The following is a 17932-nucleotide window of genomic DNA, read 5'->3' on the forward strand; positions in this document are numbered from 1 at the left end:
GCTGGGAAGGGATGGGAAGGGTAAACAAAGGAGGAGGCTGCAATGCTTGGTAAGAAATTACGCATTATCCTGCCCATGCAATTGTAACCCCTCTGTACAGTTTGTTCACAAATAAAATAAAATAAAATTTAAAAAAAAATTCTTTTTTTGTAGTGTACTTTTTAGGGGTTACAGTTACATGAGTAAAGTAATGAGTACATTTCCTGTCGAGCATTGTTACCCCCTCCTTTGTTTTTCCCCTACCATCCCTTCCCTCTCCACCTCCCCAACTCCCCCCAACAAAGTTGTAAAGTTTGTTTTCAACATAGTGTCTTGTACATCTCATTGTTACAATGAGTCACCTTATTTTCTTATAGAATTCTTAATTTTCATTTGAGTTTAGTTTTAGACTTAGAAATGAAACATGCAGGTAAATAGAAAGAATAGCATAAATATCTTGAATAACCATAAAACAAACCAAAAGTGTTATTCAATGGGAGAAAGCAAGACCAGGGAATCAGTGCTGTTAGCATTTGATTTGGGGCAAGTTAGTCATTTTTTAAAACAGGAATGCTCTTTGAGCATTACAGCAAAGAATGGTCTAGAATTTCTAGCTTCCATCTGTGATAGTAAAAATGTCCTTTGCCATACTCTTAGAAGCAAGCCACTGTCACAGGAAGGTCCAGCCCTGCTTGAGAAACTTCTACCTACACTGCTGTTATTTCTAGAAACTAGCAGAGTGCTAAGTATAATATTTACTAGGCCTTGGATGCATATCTGATTATTGGGAATTAAAGGGGAAAAAAGATAGAAGGAAAGGGAAAAGAAAGAAGCAAGGGAAGAAAAGAAAGGAAAGAAATCATTTTGGCTAATTGCTTGGATAGGTGATTAATAAGTTCCAGGCATACTTAGAGTGAAAATTTACATGGTTAAAGCACTAAGGGGCAATTACAAATAAAATTCCTGGGGGGTGGGATATAACTCAGTGGGAGAGTTGTTTCTCTTAGGCAAAAGGCCCTGGGGTTCCATTTCCAGCATCACTAAAAAATATAAAAAATACTTTCACAAGAAATTGCATGAATAGAAAAGTATTTTCAAATTAAGCCAAGGGATATATTCTTTGAATTATTGAAAGTGATTGTACGTCCCTCTGAAGGTAGGTATAATACATAGAATGCAAGTGAACTTACACAACACTTACTAAATCTCTGTGAATATAGCAACTCTTCTCCAGATACTCCATCCCTTCGCATATATCCTGGCAGACACTCAGCAATGTTTCCCTTCTCAGCTTTCCTTTTCTCTCCTTGAGATAGTTCAGCAGGCAGCCATTTTTCATGAACTCCGTCACAATATAAAGGGGTTTCTGCTGGATACACACCCCATAAAGCTGAACTAGCCTTGAATGGGATAGTTTCCTGTTGAAGAAAATTGGGTTTGAATTGTTTAAATAGGGACACAGGTGGACCCATTGCAACAATGAGATGTACAAGGCGTTAGGTCAAAAATGGAACTTTACAACTTTGGTGGGGAGGGGAGAAGGGATGGTAAGGGGAAACAAAGGAGGAGGCAACAATGCTTGATAAGAAATGTACTCATTACCTTGCCCGTGTAATTGTAACCCCTCTGTACAGTATTTTCATAATAAAACTTTTTTTAAGATTAAAAAAAGAAAATTGGGTTTGTGTTTCAAAACGTTTGAACAATGTGGCAATGATATCTTCTCCAAGTCAATTTCATCTCCAAGATAAGGCAAACATCAACCTAACCACAGAGAGTCAAGCAGTTTCCTTTCCGCTTTATGCATTGAGAAAGTGGGGTCAGGGTTTGAGCAGCACTTCTAAAGTCATCGTCAATGAAGACTTGTTGTTTCGTAATCCTTTTGCTTTTCATTACTACTTCTCCTGGCTCTGGTCTCAGAATTCCTGATCCTTGAATCCCAACCTTCCTGTATGTAACCCTGACATAGAAAATTCTAGACATACAAGAAGGAGGAGGAAGTGATTGATTGATATAGAAAATTAAATTCTAAAGCCAGGAGCCTGTGGCTCATACTTGTAATCCTAGCTACTCGGTAGACTAAGGGCTGATAATTGTGGTTTAAAGTCAGCCAAGGGAAGGAAAGCCATCCATGAGACTCATCTCCAATTAACCAGCAAAAAGCTGGAAATGGGAATGTGACTCGAGTGGTAGAGCACTATCCTTAAGCAAAAAGGCTCAGGGACAGGGTCCAGGCCCTGAGTTCAAGCCCCAGACTGACACCTACATGCACGCACGCACGCACTCACAAACACACACACACACACACACACTAACTCTAAATAGTAAAGTCACCTAACATGAAATTTTTAGACAAAGTTGGAGATTTAAAACATTTACCAACATGAAAAATTGCCGTATATTTACTAATTACATACACACCAAGAATCTTCCAATGTTGCCTGCTAAAATCTTTTAGCCTTAGAGACTTCAGAAGTTGATTGCTTCTTCTGTAAGTGGTAACACTGAATCTCTAAAGGCCTTTTATGCTAGCCGATCTCCAGAGAAAAGCAATTTCAAATCAGTGCTAGCAATTTTAGATTTATATAATAAGCAATTCTCTCTTAGTCAAAGTACCTTAAAAATTCTTCTTCTCATTCATAAAGCTAAAATAAAATTGGTGACAAGGGCATATTATTTACCTTAAGATAATGTTTATGTATGAAGTAAATGCAAATATATGACAAATGGGGAGAAGAAACAGTCACAGAACTAAATACAGCTTCAACTTAGAAACTATAATGCATATAAACGTACTGATACTGTATAATATGCTGCCTGCTTTACCTTTCAAATTCATAATGTATGCTTTCACACATGTAAGATTCAGCAATCTTACATGTGAGTAGGTTAATGGGGAAAAAACAAGTCTCAAAATGAACACCCAGTTGTCATAAGAAATCCCTCAAGTGCATACCCACATGAAAGTGTTTGAGAATTGAAACATTATGATGCATTTGTTTAGCAAGACCACTAGCACAAACCTATGAGGGGAAAGGAAATAGACCCTCTTATTGAGTCATTCTAACAAGAGAATTATTTCTCATGGGCACAGAAAAAGCAAATAGCAAAAGTGCATTCCTCACTTTATTCCTCAGTCTATAGAAGTATATGTGATAAATAGCAGAGCAAATGTCATATTTATTATTTAAGTATTTTTTATTTTTTAAATTGTATTGTTAAGGTGATTTACAGGCAGATTATGGTTATGTAAATAAGGTAGTGATTACTGTCTAACTTTTTACCCCTTCCCTCATTTTTCTCCCTCTTTCCCTCCCCTCACAATCCCAAGTTTTACAGATCATTTCCAACATACTGTCTTGTGAATAAGTTCCACCATAAGTTCCACCTTTATCTTTTGTCTCACCATTTTGTTGTTCCCCTTCCCTTCCCTAGTTCAGATAAGCATATATATATACATATATATATATATATACATACATATATATATACAATATCCAGGGTACCAAAATTGAACACAGTAACAACAGAGGATAAAACATAGGGTGGAAGAAAAGTGAAGTCACATAGTACATTGAGAACAACAACAACAAAGACAAAGAAAAAAATCTTGTGTTCATGTCTTGGAGTTTATTTTGCTTAGCATCATCTTATCTGATCATATGTACTATGATCATGTAGCTATTGAGCTATTCTTCTCATCTGCTAAGATTATCCTAAATGTATACTAATTATTACAAATAAGGGAGACCATAGAACTTATGTTTCTTTGGGTCTGGCTTACTTCAGGAAATTTTCTTTTTTCTTAATAGAGACCCAGAAACACAATAAATCAAAGAAAGGTTGGACAAATGGGATTGCATGAAATTGCAGAGCTTCTGCATGGCAAAGGACATACCTAGCAAGATCAATAGCAAGCCCACAGACTGGGAAATCTTCACTAGCCATACAACTGTCAAAGGTTTCATATCTAAAAAAGCTATGTACATATAACCAGGTAAGATGATGTTAAGCAATATGAACCCCAAGATAAGGACACAAGTGGTTTTTTTTCTTTCTTGCTATTGTTTCTAATGTATTTATAATGTACCATGTAATTTTTTTGTTTCTTTGTGTATAACCCCTATTTTCACTGTATTTGATGTTGGTGCCCTGCATCTTGTATATATACTTCTCTAATTTGGGGAGGGGATGGGAAAAAATGCTTATATAGAGATGTAGGTTGACCCATTGTAACAATGAGATGCACAAGGCACTATGTTGAAAAATGAACTTTACAATTTAGGCTGGGGGTGGGGAGTGTAGTTGTGGAGGTTGGAGGGAAGAGATGGTAGAGGAAAAACAAAGGAGGAGGTAACAATACTTGATAGGCAATGCACTCATTGCCTTGCTCATGTAACTGTAGCCCCTCTATACAGTATTTTTACAATAAAAAATGTATTACAAAAAATAAATTCCCCAACAACAAATCCTCAAAGGAACAACTGCCCAATAAATAAGTGGGCTAAAGACTTAAAGGGAAACTTCTCTGAAGAGGAAATAAGAATAGCCAATAGACACATGAAGAAATGCTCAACTTCTCTAGCCATAAAAGAAATGCAAATCAAAACAGCATTGAGATTCCACTTCACCCCAGTTAGAATGGCTAAGTGTTTTTAGCCCTTTTGTTTCTAATATTGTCCTTGGCTAGCTAGTCCCTTGCCTTGATACTCTAGACAAGTGTCACAGTTTTAATTAATTTGAGAATACGCACAAGAGGATCTTTCTCAAATTAATACCCTATACTTTTGACCTTTCTCCTGAACTCCAGAATCAGCTCTCAAACCTGACCATTTGATGATCCTGACTATCTAATAGGCCTCTCAAATTAAACATGCCCAAAGCAGAATTATTTATATTTCCTCAAATCTATGCATTCTTCCCCATCTCAGCAAGTAGAACTCTCGGTGAATCTGCACACATTAACACCTTGGAATCATCTGTGTTCATTGTGTTTCCTCCTATCATCTGCTACATCCAATTTACTATGTCTCAATCACTTGACCTCAAAAAAATATGCTGAAACTTCTTCCTTTTATCCATCCCTGCCCTCAACCCATTCACCATCCTCTCTAGACCACTGCAGTAACTTCCAGTGCACTATTCCACCCCACCTTTGAAAACCAAATTAAGCTTCCTATTTTTTCTGATCCTCTAGTCTCCATAGGCCCAGACCCAGCCAGTCTCTTGTTTACATTCTCCTATTCTGTAGCCTGAGCCCTTACTTTTCTTCCATGTTTCACCGATCCTGTATTCGTTGGTGTGGAGCCCATCTCTCTCCCATTCCCCACTAGAACATATGCATAAAAATGCTTTATAGCAATTAGGAACTTTACCTATCTTTCTTATTGTTAGACTTTCAGAATGTAGAACAATGTCTGTACATACGCAGCAGCAGGAATTTTTTGAAGTAAATGTCCAAACAAAACAGGAAGGTGCCATTGTTGCTGTCTTTTATTTAACAAAGCCATAGAGATGCTGTGAAATCTTTGAGAAATTAACTATTTCTAATTACTATGGGTATTGTGTAGAAATTAGTAATACAATTTATATTTAAGCATGAATTATGATAAACAGTTCCGTTTTTCTTTTCTAAATATGCTGACTAAAAATATTATTACTGTAGTATAATTAATAAAAAGTATTTAACTAAGTACTAGGGGCTAAGAGTCCAATTAAAAACCTTTGTTGTTTACTACTCCTCTAGAAAAAACTTCAGAGAGGGGAAGTAAGAAAGACAAGGGCTTTGGCTTTTTCTCTTTTTCTTTTCTTTTATTCATCCTGTTTAATATGAACATAAAATAGTAAAATTTTCTTTCAAAAGTGAAATATTTTACTGTGAAGACATATGGAGTAGACATATGAATAAAATAAGATACATATTAAGAAGTCCTTAGGGAAATTAGGTGTACCTACGCATGCTTTCATTCCTGTTATTTATTCACAACATCCACTAACTGCACTGCTACTAATAAATTATTTCCAAAGATGGAAACTCATAGTTAAACCACTAACACAAAAGGTCCACTCAAGGCAGTGTAGTACTTTAATAATTTAAGGAAAATAAAGGACCCCTACTAGTCAAGGGTTATTTGTTTGTTTGCTTTGTTTTGCTTTTCTTTCTCCTTCTCCTATTAGCTAGCTGACCAGAAGCAACTTAAACTTTCTAACTTTGGACTTTTTATCATCTGTGAAATAGAAATGTACCCACCCCCCGCTTAATTCCAGTTAACATTATGTAAGATCATGTTCATGGTATATGATTCAAAAAGAAATGTAACCTAGGAAAAGATGTAATGGTAAAATTAGAAAGGTTAATACGATTTCGTGGACGGAAGTTGTGTGAGAGGAGCAGTGTGGTTTTCTTTCACTTTTCTAAACAGTCTAGAAGGCCAAAGCACAGATCTCCAGAGCAACATCCTTCGTTATAATGACTGAGAGCACAGGATGTATTTGAAGCTTTTCTTTCACTGTGTTACAAAAATCACCTAACATGATTGTGCAACAATATAGTAACAAGTATAAGGCCAGGCATTGATGAGTCTCTCAGTAAATGCTTGTTGTTTACTATGTTAAGATCATGGACTTTGTATCCAGACAGTTCAAGGTTTTGATTTCAATAGAAGTTGTAATTCTGGGAAGGTAGGTAAAGTACATAAGCTTTCTAAATTTCCTTTTCCTTTCACCAATAAAACTAAAGTCGTGGGATGTACCAAGTTGAATTATAGTAAAGACTCATTTATTTCTTCAAAAGCATTAATTATGATTTAGCACCAAGTATAGTCTACTCATTGTTTTAAGCACTCACTAAACTGACTAAAAGACAAATAAATGGCCCTCTTATTATGGTGTCCACATTCTAAAAGGGAAGAAAAGTAAAACACATGAAGCTTTGTAGTACTGACAAGTCTTTTTATGAAACTAGAATGAGGTAAAATAATAGAAAACATTTGGGCATTTCAATTTAAACACTGAGACCCTTACAGGGGTGAAGCTGACAATCTGAAGGATAAAAGCATGGACAGACCTGCATGTATTTGGCAAATAGAGCTCAAAGTATGTCAGCTATTTAAAATTGAATATATATATACACATATAATAGGCTATTAGGAATATTTCCTACCTTACTTTTTAAAAAATAACTAAGAGAAGATTAGCTATGTTCAAATCTAAGAATATCCATTGAAACTGACAAAAAATACCCACAATGCTTCATTCCTACCTTTATGTACAGTTGGAAGCAATTCTATTCCTCTACCAGCCATATATCTTCTATCACCCTCAAAATGTCAACTCCAGAGACCCTAATCCCAAATTCCTAGTGAAACTTGAGTCTTTGAAAGAATCCCCTCAAAGATGTCAGACAGACCTCTTTCTTTTTATGTGATAGGGATTTAACTCTCCTCCTGTCACGTGGCTGCTTTCATTCTTTTCATATTATGTCTATTTCATCCTGCAAACAGAACTGTAACTTTCATCCTTTAGAGACAGGAAATCCCTGATCACATGGCTATAGTGTAAAAATGCAGATGGATACTTTGGGAACCTTTGAAGTCACTGGAAAATTGTGTTTATCATCATTTATTTCCAGTTTCACCCGATTTAAGTGGATTGAAAAGATATTGTGATAGTATAGTTGGAAGTAATAGTTTGAGATCCCCCTAAAAGACATTATTGCTCTGCCTTCAAAGGAAAATGGGTCCAGCTAATTACTTTTGTTTGTTGTTTACTATTTTATTTCCACTGAGGGCTACAAGTTTGGAAGAAAAGTAAATTGTTCTGGACAGCATGGAAGAATTGAAGTAATGCCACCTGGGGTTTTCCTTCTTCTTTACAAATCTTGAACAAGTATTTAAAGAATGCTGATTTGAACTTCGATACATGATTGGCCAGTCTTGGTTCAGCTAAGATTACAATCATAAACCACGACATGGGTTCACCTGAGGTAAAATGATATCTTGGAAAATTACACGTATTAAGAACAGAGTCAAATGATCTATGAAGAGTCACTTTTTTTTTTCTTGAAAGCTCAGGATGCTTCAATTCTTAAAAGCAAATACTTTGTCCTAACTTTTTTTCATCCCTAAGGGGTGCCCTTTCAAAAGATGAGCAGTATCACACAAAACCAGTGCCTTTGCTACTTGGAAAAGGGAAAAAAAAGAAAACGTGAAGAGCACTTATTAACTACCTCTAATTGAGCTACAAAAGCTTTTTTCATTCCTGCCACTTTTAGCACAGTGAACTAGTGAGACACTGGGTTACACAGAGGTCCAATAAGTTGCCTAGATTGCACAACTAGCCTGGCCAAGGCTGCAACACAAATCCAGGTGAGTCAGACTCCAAAGTCCTTGTTCTTTCTGTGACACCAGGGTGTCAGACCATATTATGTAGCTGTGTTTATACTTACGTCATCACTTTAGCCTCTTCAATAAAGTCCTCTTCAGACATGGAGCCTTCACGGATGGCCTTGATAGCTACCTGGGTATGTGCACGCCATTCTCCCAAGTGGACTATCCCAAACTGACCTCTTCCAAGCTCCTTGACAAAAGCCAATTCTGATGGATCTATCTCCCACTTCTCTGGAAAATTAGACATCCATGTTATAAACAGAAGAAAGAACGCTAGAATGTTAGAGCTAGAAAAGATTTAAGAATTATCTAGTCCTCTCCTTCAATTTTTATATAGGTTAAGGCACAATTGAACAGTGAGACTTCTCTCATTGTGGCTTAAATGTGAAATTTAAGACATGAGTTTTAAAATTTAAATTTTAAGAATTAATAACAAATTATAGTTCTTAAAATGCACACAGGATATAAAGCACATTGATGTGTCTTTCTAGACTAAATCTACCAAAACTAGAGTTAGGACTTAATATGTGATTGATCCCAGTCTTTTTTTGCCTCTTTTTCTCTCTCTAGTCTTTTAGTCCTACCACGGGCCTTATAAAGCAGATGAATGTGGTGATTCTCTCTTTTCCTCCTTTGAGTTCCTTCCACTATTGTTCTCATTCCACCCCCAGAGAGCTTTTCCACCTTGCTTCGTCTTTTCCATGAAGAACAGGCTAATGAATTCATCCAAATCACATACATCCAAGAGAATGTTGGCAGTGAAATTTGCTTTCGCATATACTTTAGAAGAGTTTTAAAATAACTCCTGTGAACACTGAGTATTAAATCATTTTTAGCTTCTCCTTTCATACAGCAGCACCACCATCTGCTGGAACTTTAAAACAATGCAATTTAATAGCAGGATTTGTAAAGCCTCTAAGGCCCTTGGCATTAGCTGTGCAGAGTATTTGCCATCTTAATAGCAGTGATATTGTAAAAGTAACATAGACTCTGGCATTGGTGGTTACGCCTGGAATCCTAGCTATTCAGGAGACTGAGATCTGAGGATCATAGTTTGAAGTCAACCAGGGCAGGAAAGTCCATGAGCATCATATTTCTAATTAACCACCAAAAATCCAGAAGTGGAGCTGTGGCTCAAGTAGTAGAGCCCTGGTCTTGAGCAAAAGAGCTCAGAGACAGTACCCAGACCCTTAGTTCATGACCTTAAATTAATTAATTAACATGGAAGCATATGTTCATGACCTTATACTTCTTCATATTGTAGAGATATATTCAATAGAATAAAATTACAAAGGAAAATACAGATAAAGTATACTTTTTAATTTTATCTGTTCATCAAAAATACTTCACTAAGAGTAAAAAGGTTAGATGCAGATTGAGAGAAGACACTTTATTTATTTATTTATTTTTATTTGTGGGGCCTGAACTCTGGGCCTGGGCGCTATCCCTCAGCTTTTCAGCTCAAGACAAGCACTCTACCACTTGAGCCAAAGCACCACTTCTGGCTTTTGCTGCTTATGTGGTACTGAGGAATTGAACCATGAGCCTCATGCATGGGAGGCAAGCACTCTACCACTGAGCCACTTTTCCAGCCTGAGAGAAGATACTTTAAAAGCATAAAACCAACAACAAATTCCTTTTCAAAAAATGAATAAAAACAATTAGCAAAAGATATATAGCCATAGTTTTAAAGCCAAATAGGTTGACTTCCGTCATTAAGAGAATATCCAAATGACCTCTAAACTTACTAAAAGCTGATCAAATAATTAGTCCTCAGGGAAATGAAAATTCTAAACACTATGAGATATAATTATATACTCACAGATTAGCTAAAATACTTTTTTCTCTTTTTGCCTTTTTTTTTAATACCAGTATTGGGATTGAACTCAGGGACCGGGCACTATCCCTTAGTCTTTCTTCTAAAGGTTAATGTTCTACCACTTGAACCATAGCTCCACTTCTGCTTTTTTGGTGGTTAATTAGAGGTAAGAGTCTCAGACACTGAGACTCAATCCTCAGATCTCAGCTTCTTAAGTAGCAGGATTACAGGTATGAGCCACTGGTGACCAGTTAAAATGTGTAGGACTTTTTTGTTTTTATTTTTGTTTTTGGCTCATCCTAGGGCTTGAACTCAGGGCCTGGGAGCTCCCTGAGCTTCTTTTGCTCGAGGCTAGTGCTCTACCACTTGAGCCACAGAGCCACTTCAGGTTTTTTTGGTAATTTATTGGAGATAAGAGTCTCAAGGCCTTTCCTGCCTGGGCTGGCTTTGAACCATGAACCTCAAATTTCAGCTTCCTGAGTAGCTAGGATTAAAGGCATGAGCTACCAGCAACCTGCTTAAATGTGTTTTTAAGAAGTCAGAATACTACGTGTTAGGAAGAGAACATGAAGCAACTATAATTCTTACATATTATATTAAAGGGAGTATAAATATGGTATATGTTCTTTGGAAAACTGACTATATCTAATAAACCCAAGCATGTGCATATTCTACCAATCCACTCTAAAGTATTTATCTTACAGACATTAAAACATAAATGTACCCTTCATCTAAAGATTTACATGAATGCTCCTAACAATATAATGTATAAGAGTCAAAATTTGGTAACAACCCACATGGTTATAATTCTAAAGAAGCTTGGGTAAATGAATCATGGAATTGTCGTGTAATATAGAACTACATCACAATGAAAATGAATCAACCACACTCAATTCTACTGACAAAACTCATAAATGACAAGAATTCTGATATAAAAGAATATACACTGTCTAATTCTGTTTATCTAGCAAAACCAAGTAAGATAAGTCAAGTGAAAAAGTAGTGTGTTGTGTTCTTTTCTATAGGCTCCAAAAAGTTGAAATATTTATTTTTAAGAAATTAGGGAGGGTAATATTTAACTTAAATAAATTTCTCACAGCAGAACTTCATATACATGCATAGTATCTGTAGGCAGAGAAATCATAGAGGTAGCCATTACACCCTGAAATCAAACTTATAGCCCACTTAACAAGACCCCAAATCCAAGTCAATAGAATTGTGTCATCATTTTTTAAATATAATTTGGGTCCAACTAAGGGAAAAAAATCCCATCAAATTAGAAAATAAGATTCGTTGACTCTTGTTTATTCTCAGATTTGTGGATACCTCATTTTGCTAGAAAGGGGTTCAAACCAAACAACAAAAAGTATATTGGGAGAAAAAAAATGACAGCCAATATACTTTCAGCAGCAATTTTTGACATGTTCTTTTGGGAAATTGTCTTTCGCTCGCCACCCTGTAACCAAAGAGCAGCCCAAACACTGGAATAAAAACTGCTATCAAAAGGAATGAGGAGTCTTGATAATATATAGTGAAATCTACTGCTAAACTGAAACATTTCTCCCCAAAGTTTAAGTTGCTCTTATGAGGTATATTATTTAAACATCTCAGACATGGGAATTAAACTTCAAATGCATTAAGATTGACATCTCAGAAGAACTGAAAATGTAAAGAATCTGAGGGTCAGGTCCCTTACTAGACAATGTTTTGCACAGCACATGTATATACTTTACCATAGCTAAAACCAGCTGTGGCTGGTAAACAGCTGCCCATCAGCCCAACTGGATAGCGGAGACGAGAAATGAGACCTAAGGAGAAAGAAAAGTTAGCACTTACAGCCTTATCACTCATACAGAAGGAAGAACTTGTTACTCATAAAGAAGAAAGAAAGACAGCACTAGTCTTTAAATAATTAGGCAGTGCAATTTATTATACAGTTTATTGATTCTGTAAATTTCCCCACTTTAAGAAATTTTCATAAAACAATATATGTTTGTTGTGCACCATTTAAAAATTTCTAAGAAAGTGCAAAGATAACAAAAAGGCCCTTCAAAAAAATCTAATAAGCCAGCCACCGGTGGCTCATGCCTAGCTATTCAGGTATGAATAGCTATATAATCGTAGCTATTCAGGAGGCTGAGATCTGAGGATCACAGTTCAAAGCCAGCCCAGGCAGGAAAGTCCATGAGACTCTTATCTCCAATTAACCAAGTCCATGCAACAGTGACCAGGCCCAGAGTTCACACCCCACAACTGACAAAACAAAAAATTGTAATAAATTGTTATTACTTTGGTAAGCATCAATTAATTTTGCATAATTAGTTGCATGTACACATCCAGTACATGGAAACACAGGCAAATGTTTGGTTGTAGCTTTACAACATGATGGCTATGCTGACTTTGACAAGGAGCCATCTCATAAAGATCAGGCAGGAAGAGCCTTCCAGATAGGAAACCATATCTCTCTCTGTCTCTTGTCTCTCTCTGTCTCAGCATGTGAAAAGTCTAAAAGGCAGAAACAAGCTCAGTCAGAATAATAACTGAGAAAAGCAAATATTACTATGCCTATGGAATACAAGACATTTCTTTAAGTAAATCCCAAAGATCCCAACAGATCCAAAGAGTCATGAGAGAACTCTACCCACAGGAAGTTCTGTCTCAGTGAGGGAAGACAGAGAGGCCATCTCAATATAAAAGGAACAAGTATTGTGATGGAGACATACTTATTACACATAAGCCTTGCTAGGTCACAGGGAAGGAATTCCAAACAGGTTGTGCATCTATAATAAAGTCTTCTGGGAGGAAGTGACACCTGAGATTGGAGTGAACCAATGAGGAGATGCTAAGAAGGACATACTAAACAGGGGGAGCAGCATGAGATGACTCCAAGAAGTGAAACATGGAAGTGGGCACTTTAATAAAAAGGAGGATGGATGAAGAGGCAAGAAATTATGCTCAGAGACTGGGTATTATTCTTTTAGGAAGCCAGCCTAAGGAGTATTGTTTTCTAGCATGTGAATAGAGCCCTGGAAAGATCTCAACTAAGGAAGCAACATTTTCATATTCACATGCATACATTTTGGTGGTATTGGGGTTTGAACTCAGGGCACACTACCACTTGTGCATTCCTTCTTGCTTTGGTAATTTTCAAGATTGGGTTTCACTTTAGGCTCAAGCTGGCCTGGACAGGAATCCTCCTATTTGTGTGTCCCTTTGTTGCTAGACTAACAGGCACACACCACTGCATTCAGCTACTGGTTGATTTGAAGTCTTGCAAAGTGATGTCCCAGTTAACCTCCAACTGCAATCCTCTGATCTCTACCTTTTAAGAAGTAAGCATTACAGACATAAGCCTTGGCACCTGACTCATATTCCAATTTTGAGAGCACAGAGGTCGGTCAGGGGAAAATGAACTTTGAAGATAATGAGAGGAGTTGAGACTGATACAATAATTAGGGCAGTACTACTAGGCAGGGAAAGTAGGGGCTTATAGGAAACATATTTAGGATATGAAATTGATTATATTTGATAATTAATAAAAAGTTAACTGTTAAGAAGAATAAAAACCACTCTTATGCTTCCAACCTCTTTAATTGGCTGGAGGGTGATACCACTACTTTAGATAAAAAACAAGAGGATGGCCAGTATTAGTAGTAGCTCATGACTATAATCCTAGCTACTCAGGAGCCTGAGATCTGAGGATCACGGTTTGAAGCCAGTCCAAGCAGGAAAGTCCATGAGACTCTTATCTCCAATTAACTACCAGAAAACTGGAAGTGGCACTGTGGGTCAAAGTGGTAGAGTGCTAGCCTTGAGCAAAAAAAGCTCAGGGACAGAGCCCAGGCCCCAAGTTCAAGTCCTATGACCAACAACAATAGAAAAAGAAAAGAAAGAGGAGGAAGTCAATATGGAAGAAGAGTGATGGTAGACAATGAATCATTCTACATGCTATGGGAACTTGAAGTTAAGTCCCAGGGATTCTGAGGGTCTATATCTATCAGGTAGAAGTATACAAAAAGAAAAGCCTGGGGTAAGAATAAAAACAATCAGGGATGAACCGGGGAAAAGCACAGTGTTTAGGAAAGAATAGAGGGACACACTGTGAAACCCATAAGGAATAATGAGTAAGAGACACCCAAGACAAGGCCCTGTCAAAACATCTATGGAGCAGACAGGTTCAAGGCATGGCATTGCCAAACGTAGCAGACAAACCTGAATACATAAAAACTAAAAAAGCAACACTGTCTGTGCTCATGTAGGAGTCATTGGTTAAAACATGGAGCTGTAGCTGCAGATGCCAGATTGCAAGTATTTACAAAGTACACGGAAAGTGAGGAATGGATATGGAACACATTTTTTCAAATATGCAACTTTAAAAGAGCAACGTCTAAAAAGAAAAAGGGTTTTGGTTTTGCCTTTATAGTAATAAAGTCAAGCATCTATACAGGTGAAGGGAGATGGTCAAAAGCAATGGAAGAGGGCTGGGAATGTGGCTTAATGGTAGAGTGCTTGCCTAGCATGCATGAAGCCCTAGGTTCAACTCCTCAGTACCACGTAAACCAAAAAAAAAAAAAAAAGCCAGAAGTAACGCTGTGGCTCAAGTAGTGGACTCTTAGCCCAGAGCTAAAGAAGCTCAGACAGTGCCCAGGCCCTGAGTTCAAGCCTTAGGAGTGGCAAAAAAAAAAAAGCAATGGAAGAGCTTCAGGAGAGAAGTGGGTGGGAAGCATTCTAGCAGGAGAGGAGTCATGAGGACAAGAGCCAGGCTCATTACTGTTGGAGGAAATACGCATGAAAGCATGTTGGAAAAGCAGCAGGAGAAGGAGCTTGTACCTTCCATTTTCTCTGTAAAATAGATAGTCAGGTGATTTTCTGATATGGCAGAGGTCTTGAAAAGAATTCTAAAGCTCAGAAACCAAAAAAGAATATTTCCCAGCCACTTTGAAGACCTAGAGGCTTCTTCTAGCAGATCTTAGTTTCAGCTCCAAATGGCTAATGTAAAATAGACTGCTCTGAATTTTTTAACTTAATAATATACTATTCAGCTGGGCCATGGTGTTTGTAATCCTAGCTACTCAAGAGGCTGAGATCTGAGGATTGCGGATCAAAGCCAGCCCAGGCAGGAAAGGCCATGAGACTCTTATCTTCAATTAACCACAAGAAAACCGGAAGTGGCGCTGTGGCTCAAGTGGTAGAGCATTCACTTTGAGCTGAAGAGCTCAGGGACAGTGCCCAGGCCCCAGAGTTCAAGCCTTATGACCATCACCACCAACAACAAAATAGATAATACACTATTCACATCTTTTAGTGTGTGCACAACCTGATACTCTTTTTTTGCCTTCATCACATAAATACACTTTCTTAAACTTTCTCTTTGAAAGAAGAAGGAAGAAGGATGTAAAGGAGAAAACTCTGAATTGGTTTAGTAATCTGGAAGGTATCTATCTTCCGCCATAGCTATAGCCTCCTGGGTCTCATTCTTTCCAACCAAATCCTTTTTGACTATCTGAAAACCCATGTGAAAAATCCCATCAGTAGAGACAAATTTCCTTGGATTTATTCCTGATGTTTAGGATCAGTATAATGGGAAAATGACCCGTATAAAAGTGACTATTTTGGCCAAACATCTTTTGTATGAATGAAATCTGAAAGATCATCACATGATAAAAAGCCAAAACTACATGGAGGTTACAGTGGGTTTCGAATTCTGTCATGTATGGAAGCTCAAGTGGTCCAATATAGGCTGGGGGAAAGCCCAGATGCGCTTGTAATAGGAATTGCTACCAATGGACTAATGGTGCTCTATCTCTCTACGATAGACAAAAAAGTCTGTGGGAGACATTTCTGGAAGCCCATATTTTTCTGCAGATGAAAGGATTGCACAAGTAAGAATAGCAGTGAACAATCGCTGGGGAAGATGGCCAAACACTCCTCTGGCATACTTAGCTCAATGTGCAGCTATGAAAGATGCGTTCTATACAGCTTTCCTGTTCTCCAACAAGAAAGAAAAGCAAATGCAAGAGTTAAAGGTCACTTTCTATTGCAACTATCTAAAGTAAGGAGTAGATTTATGGAAAAAAAGGAGATATCATTATTTAGGTATTGAAAATCCTGTTTACATTTATCCCTATGTAAATTTCCAGAACAAATGTACAAACCTGTGTCTCTGTCATTGATCCTTTTATTTTCAACCTGATAGAAACATAAAAACTCAACTCACAAAAGCATACCAATGAGGGAAAAAAACCTGCCCTGGAAACATTCTATCTCAAGCTCTGAGGCTATTTCTATAACGTAAATTTGTCTTGGTGGAATATTTGACACCGAGAATTCATTTGCTAGGAAGGCCCAGCTTCCCAGCTCTCCTGAGCATTCACTTACCAGCTGCATTGAGCTGGTGATATCTGATCAGCTCCGGGATGGATGGAAAAGGGTGTCTTTCCGCCACATACCACTGCCCTGCGTCATTCCTTTTAATCTGATAATGTTTTATTGTAGCCTCGGTATTTCTGTAATCAATAAAAGATGAATTACTAGACAAGCAATTTTAGAACTAAGCTAACTCATTAAGTAACAAGATGCCTATTCTCAAATTCTCATCAACAGTATGAATTGGAGAGAACAAATGGTCCACTCAACAATGTCTGCTCAGCAAAATTATTTAACCTCTCATTGGCACCTTAGATTCAAATATAAACTTCAGCCTAGGAGACAAAGCCAATGCCCAAGCAAGTGGTATTTATCATAGAATGTATAGAAATATTTATTGAATGTCAACTATTAGTTAAATAAGTGAGCAAATGCACTAGCAGCGATTGGAAGTTTGAGAACAGGAAGGCAAGAAACACACTATAGAGTACATTACTGAGCAGGTTGTATGGCACGCACTCCTGGGGCTCCATTCTTCTAGAAATCTATAGAAGCCTGGAACTGGGAATACACCTCAGAATTGTCTCACTGAAGTATAAGGAAGTGTAGATGTTTATCCACCAGCTCCCACCACTTGTTGAAGGATTTCTCTCCTGGGATGCTAGATTTCAGGTGCTCTGGTCTAGCCATGGGGCCTGCAAGTCCCCACAACCAAAGCACATCTTCAGGTAGAATAGCACAGGAAGCTCTCTGAGCTGAGGAACATATCCACAGCCCCTAGAACTGCCTCACTTGGTGACTAAGAAAGAGGAAGATGAAGGCAGTTGTGTGACCTACTCAAAGTGACACAGAGTGTACCAGAGATACAACATGGACTGACACCCTAACTTAGATCAGCCATCTCACCCCAGTGTTCCCATTGAAAAGAAAAGAAGTTATTGTCCCAGGCACTATCCCTAAAGCAACCAAATTTACAATTGCTTACCTTCTCGCTTTTATAAACACAGAAATTGTGTAGGATCCCAAGTGTCTTGAATCTCTGACAATAAATGCACCTTCTTTAGCCTACAAAACAATATATTCATTGTACACATTTATTCCTCCTTAACCAATTCGCCAATGAAAACCAAAGCTATGCCGATTGACTGTATGTAATTTTCTATGCAGAATAAGATTTTTATATAAGTACATATAATCTCCCTTATGGGTATAAAAGTCATTTTGCAATGTCATTGTCATAATACATACTTTTTTTCATGTTTCCATTTCCTTTATTTTTTTTAATTTTATTTTATTTTATTTGTGAACATACTGTACAGAGGGGTTACAATTGCATGGGCAGGATAATGTGTATATTTCTTACCAAGCTTTGCAGCCTCCT

The 17932-nt window shown here is 37.4% G+C and overlaps 1 protein-coding gene across 2 annotated transcripts in view; it reads right to left on the reverse strand.

Moving 5' to 3' along the window:
* Txk (TXK tyrosine kinase) overlaps nt 1-17932 on the reverse strand; it is a 42331-nt gene that overhangs the window by 9030 nt on the left and 15369 nt on the right. For both annotated transcript variants that reach the window (XM_013008951.1, XM_013008950.1), the window contains exons 6-10: nt 17537-17616; nt 16564-16691; nt 11919-11993; nt 8426-8597; nt 1181-1397 (exon numbers count right to left, since the gene is read on the reverse strand). In XM_013008951.1, the coding sequence (XP_012864405.1) occupies nt 1181-1397; nt 8426-8597; nt 11919-11993; nt 16564-16691; nt 17537-17616 (672 nt within the window). The remainder of the gene's footprint in view (nt 1-1180; nt 1398-8425; nt 8598-11918; nt 11994-16563; nt 16692-17536; nt 17617-17932) is intronic.

The sequence above is a fragment of the Dipodomys ordii genome, unplaced genomic scaffold (genome assembly GCF_000151885.1).
Source record: "Dipodomys ordii isolate 6190 unplaced genomic scaffold, Dord_2.0 Scaffold8, whole genome shotgun sequence".
In the NCBI taxonomy this organism is placed as follows: Eukaryota; Metazoa; Chordata; class Mammalia; order Rodentia; family Heteromyidae; genus Dipodomys; species Dipodomys ordii.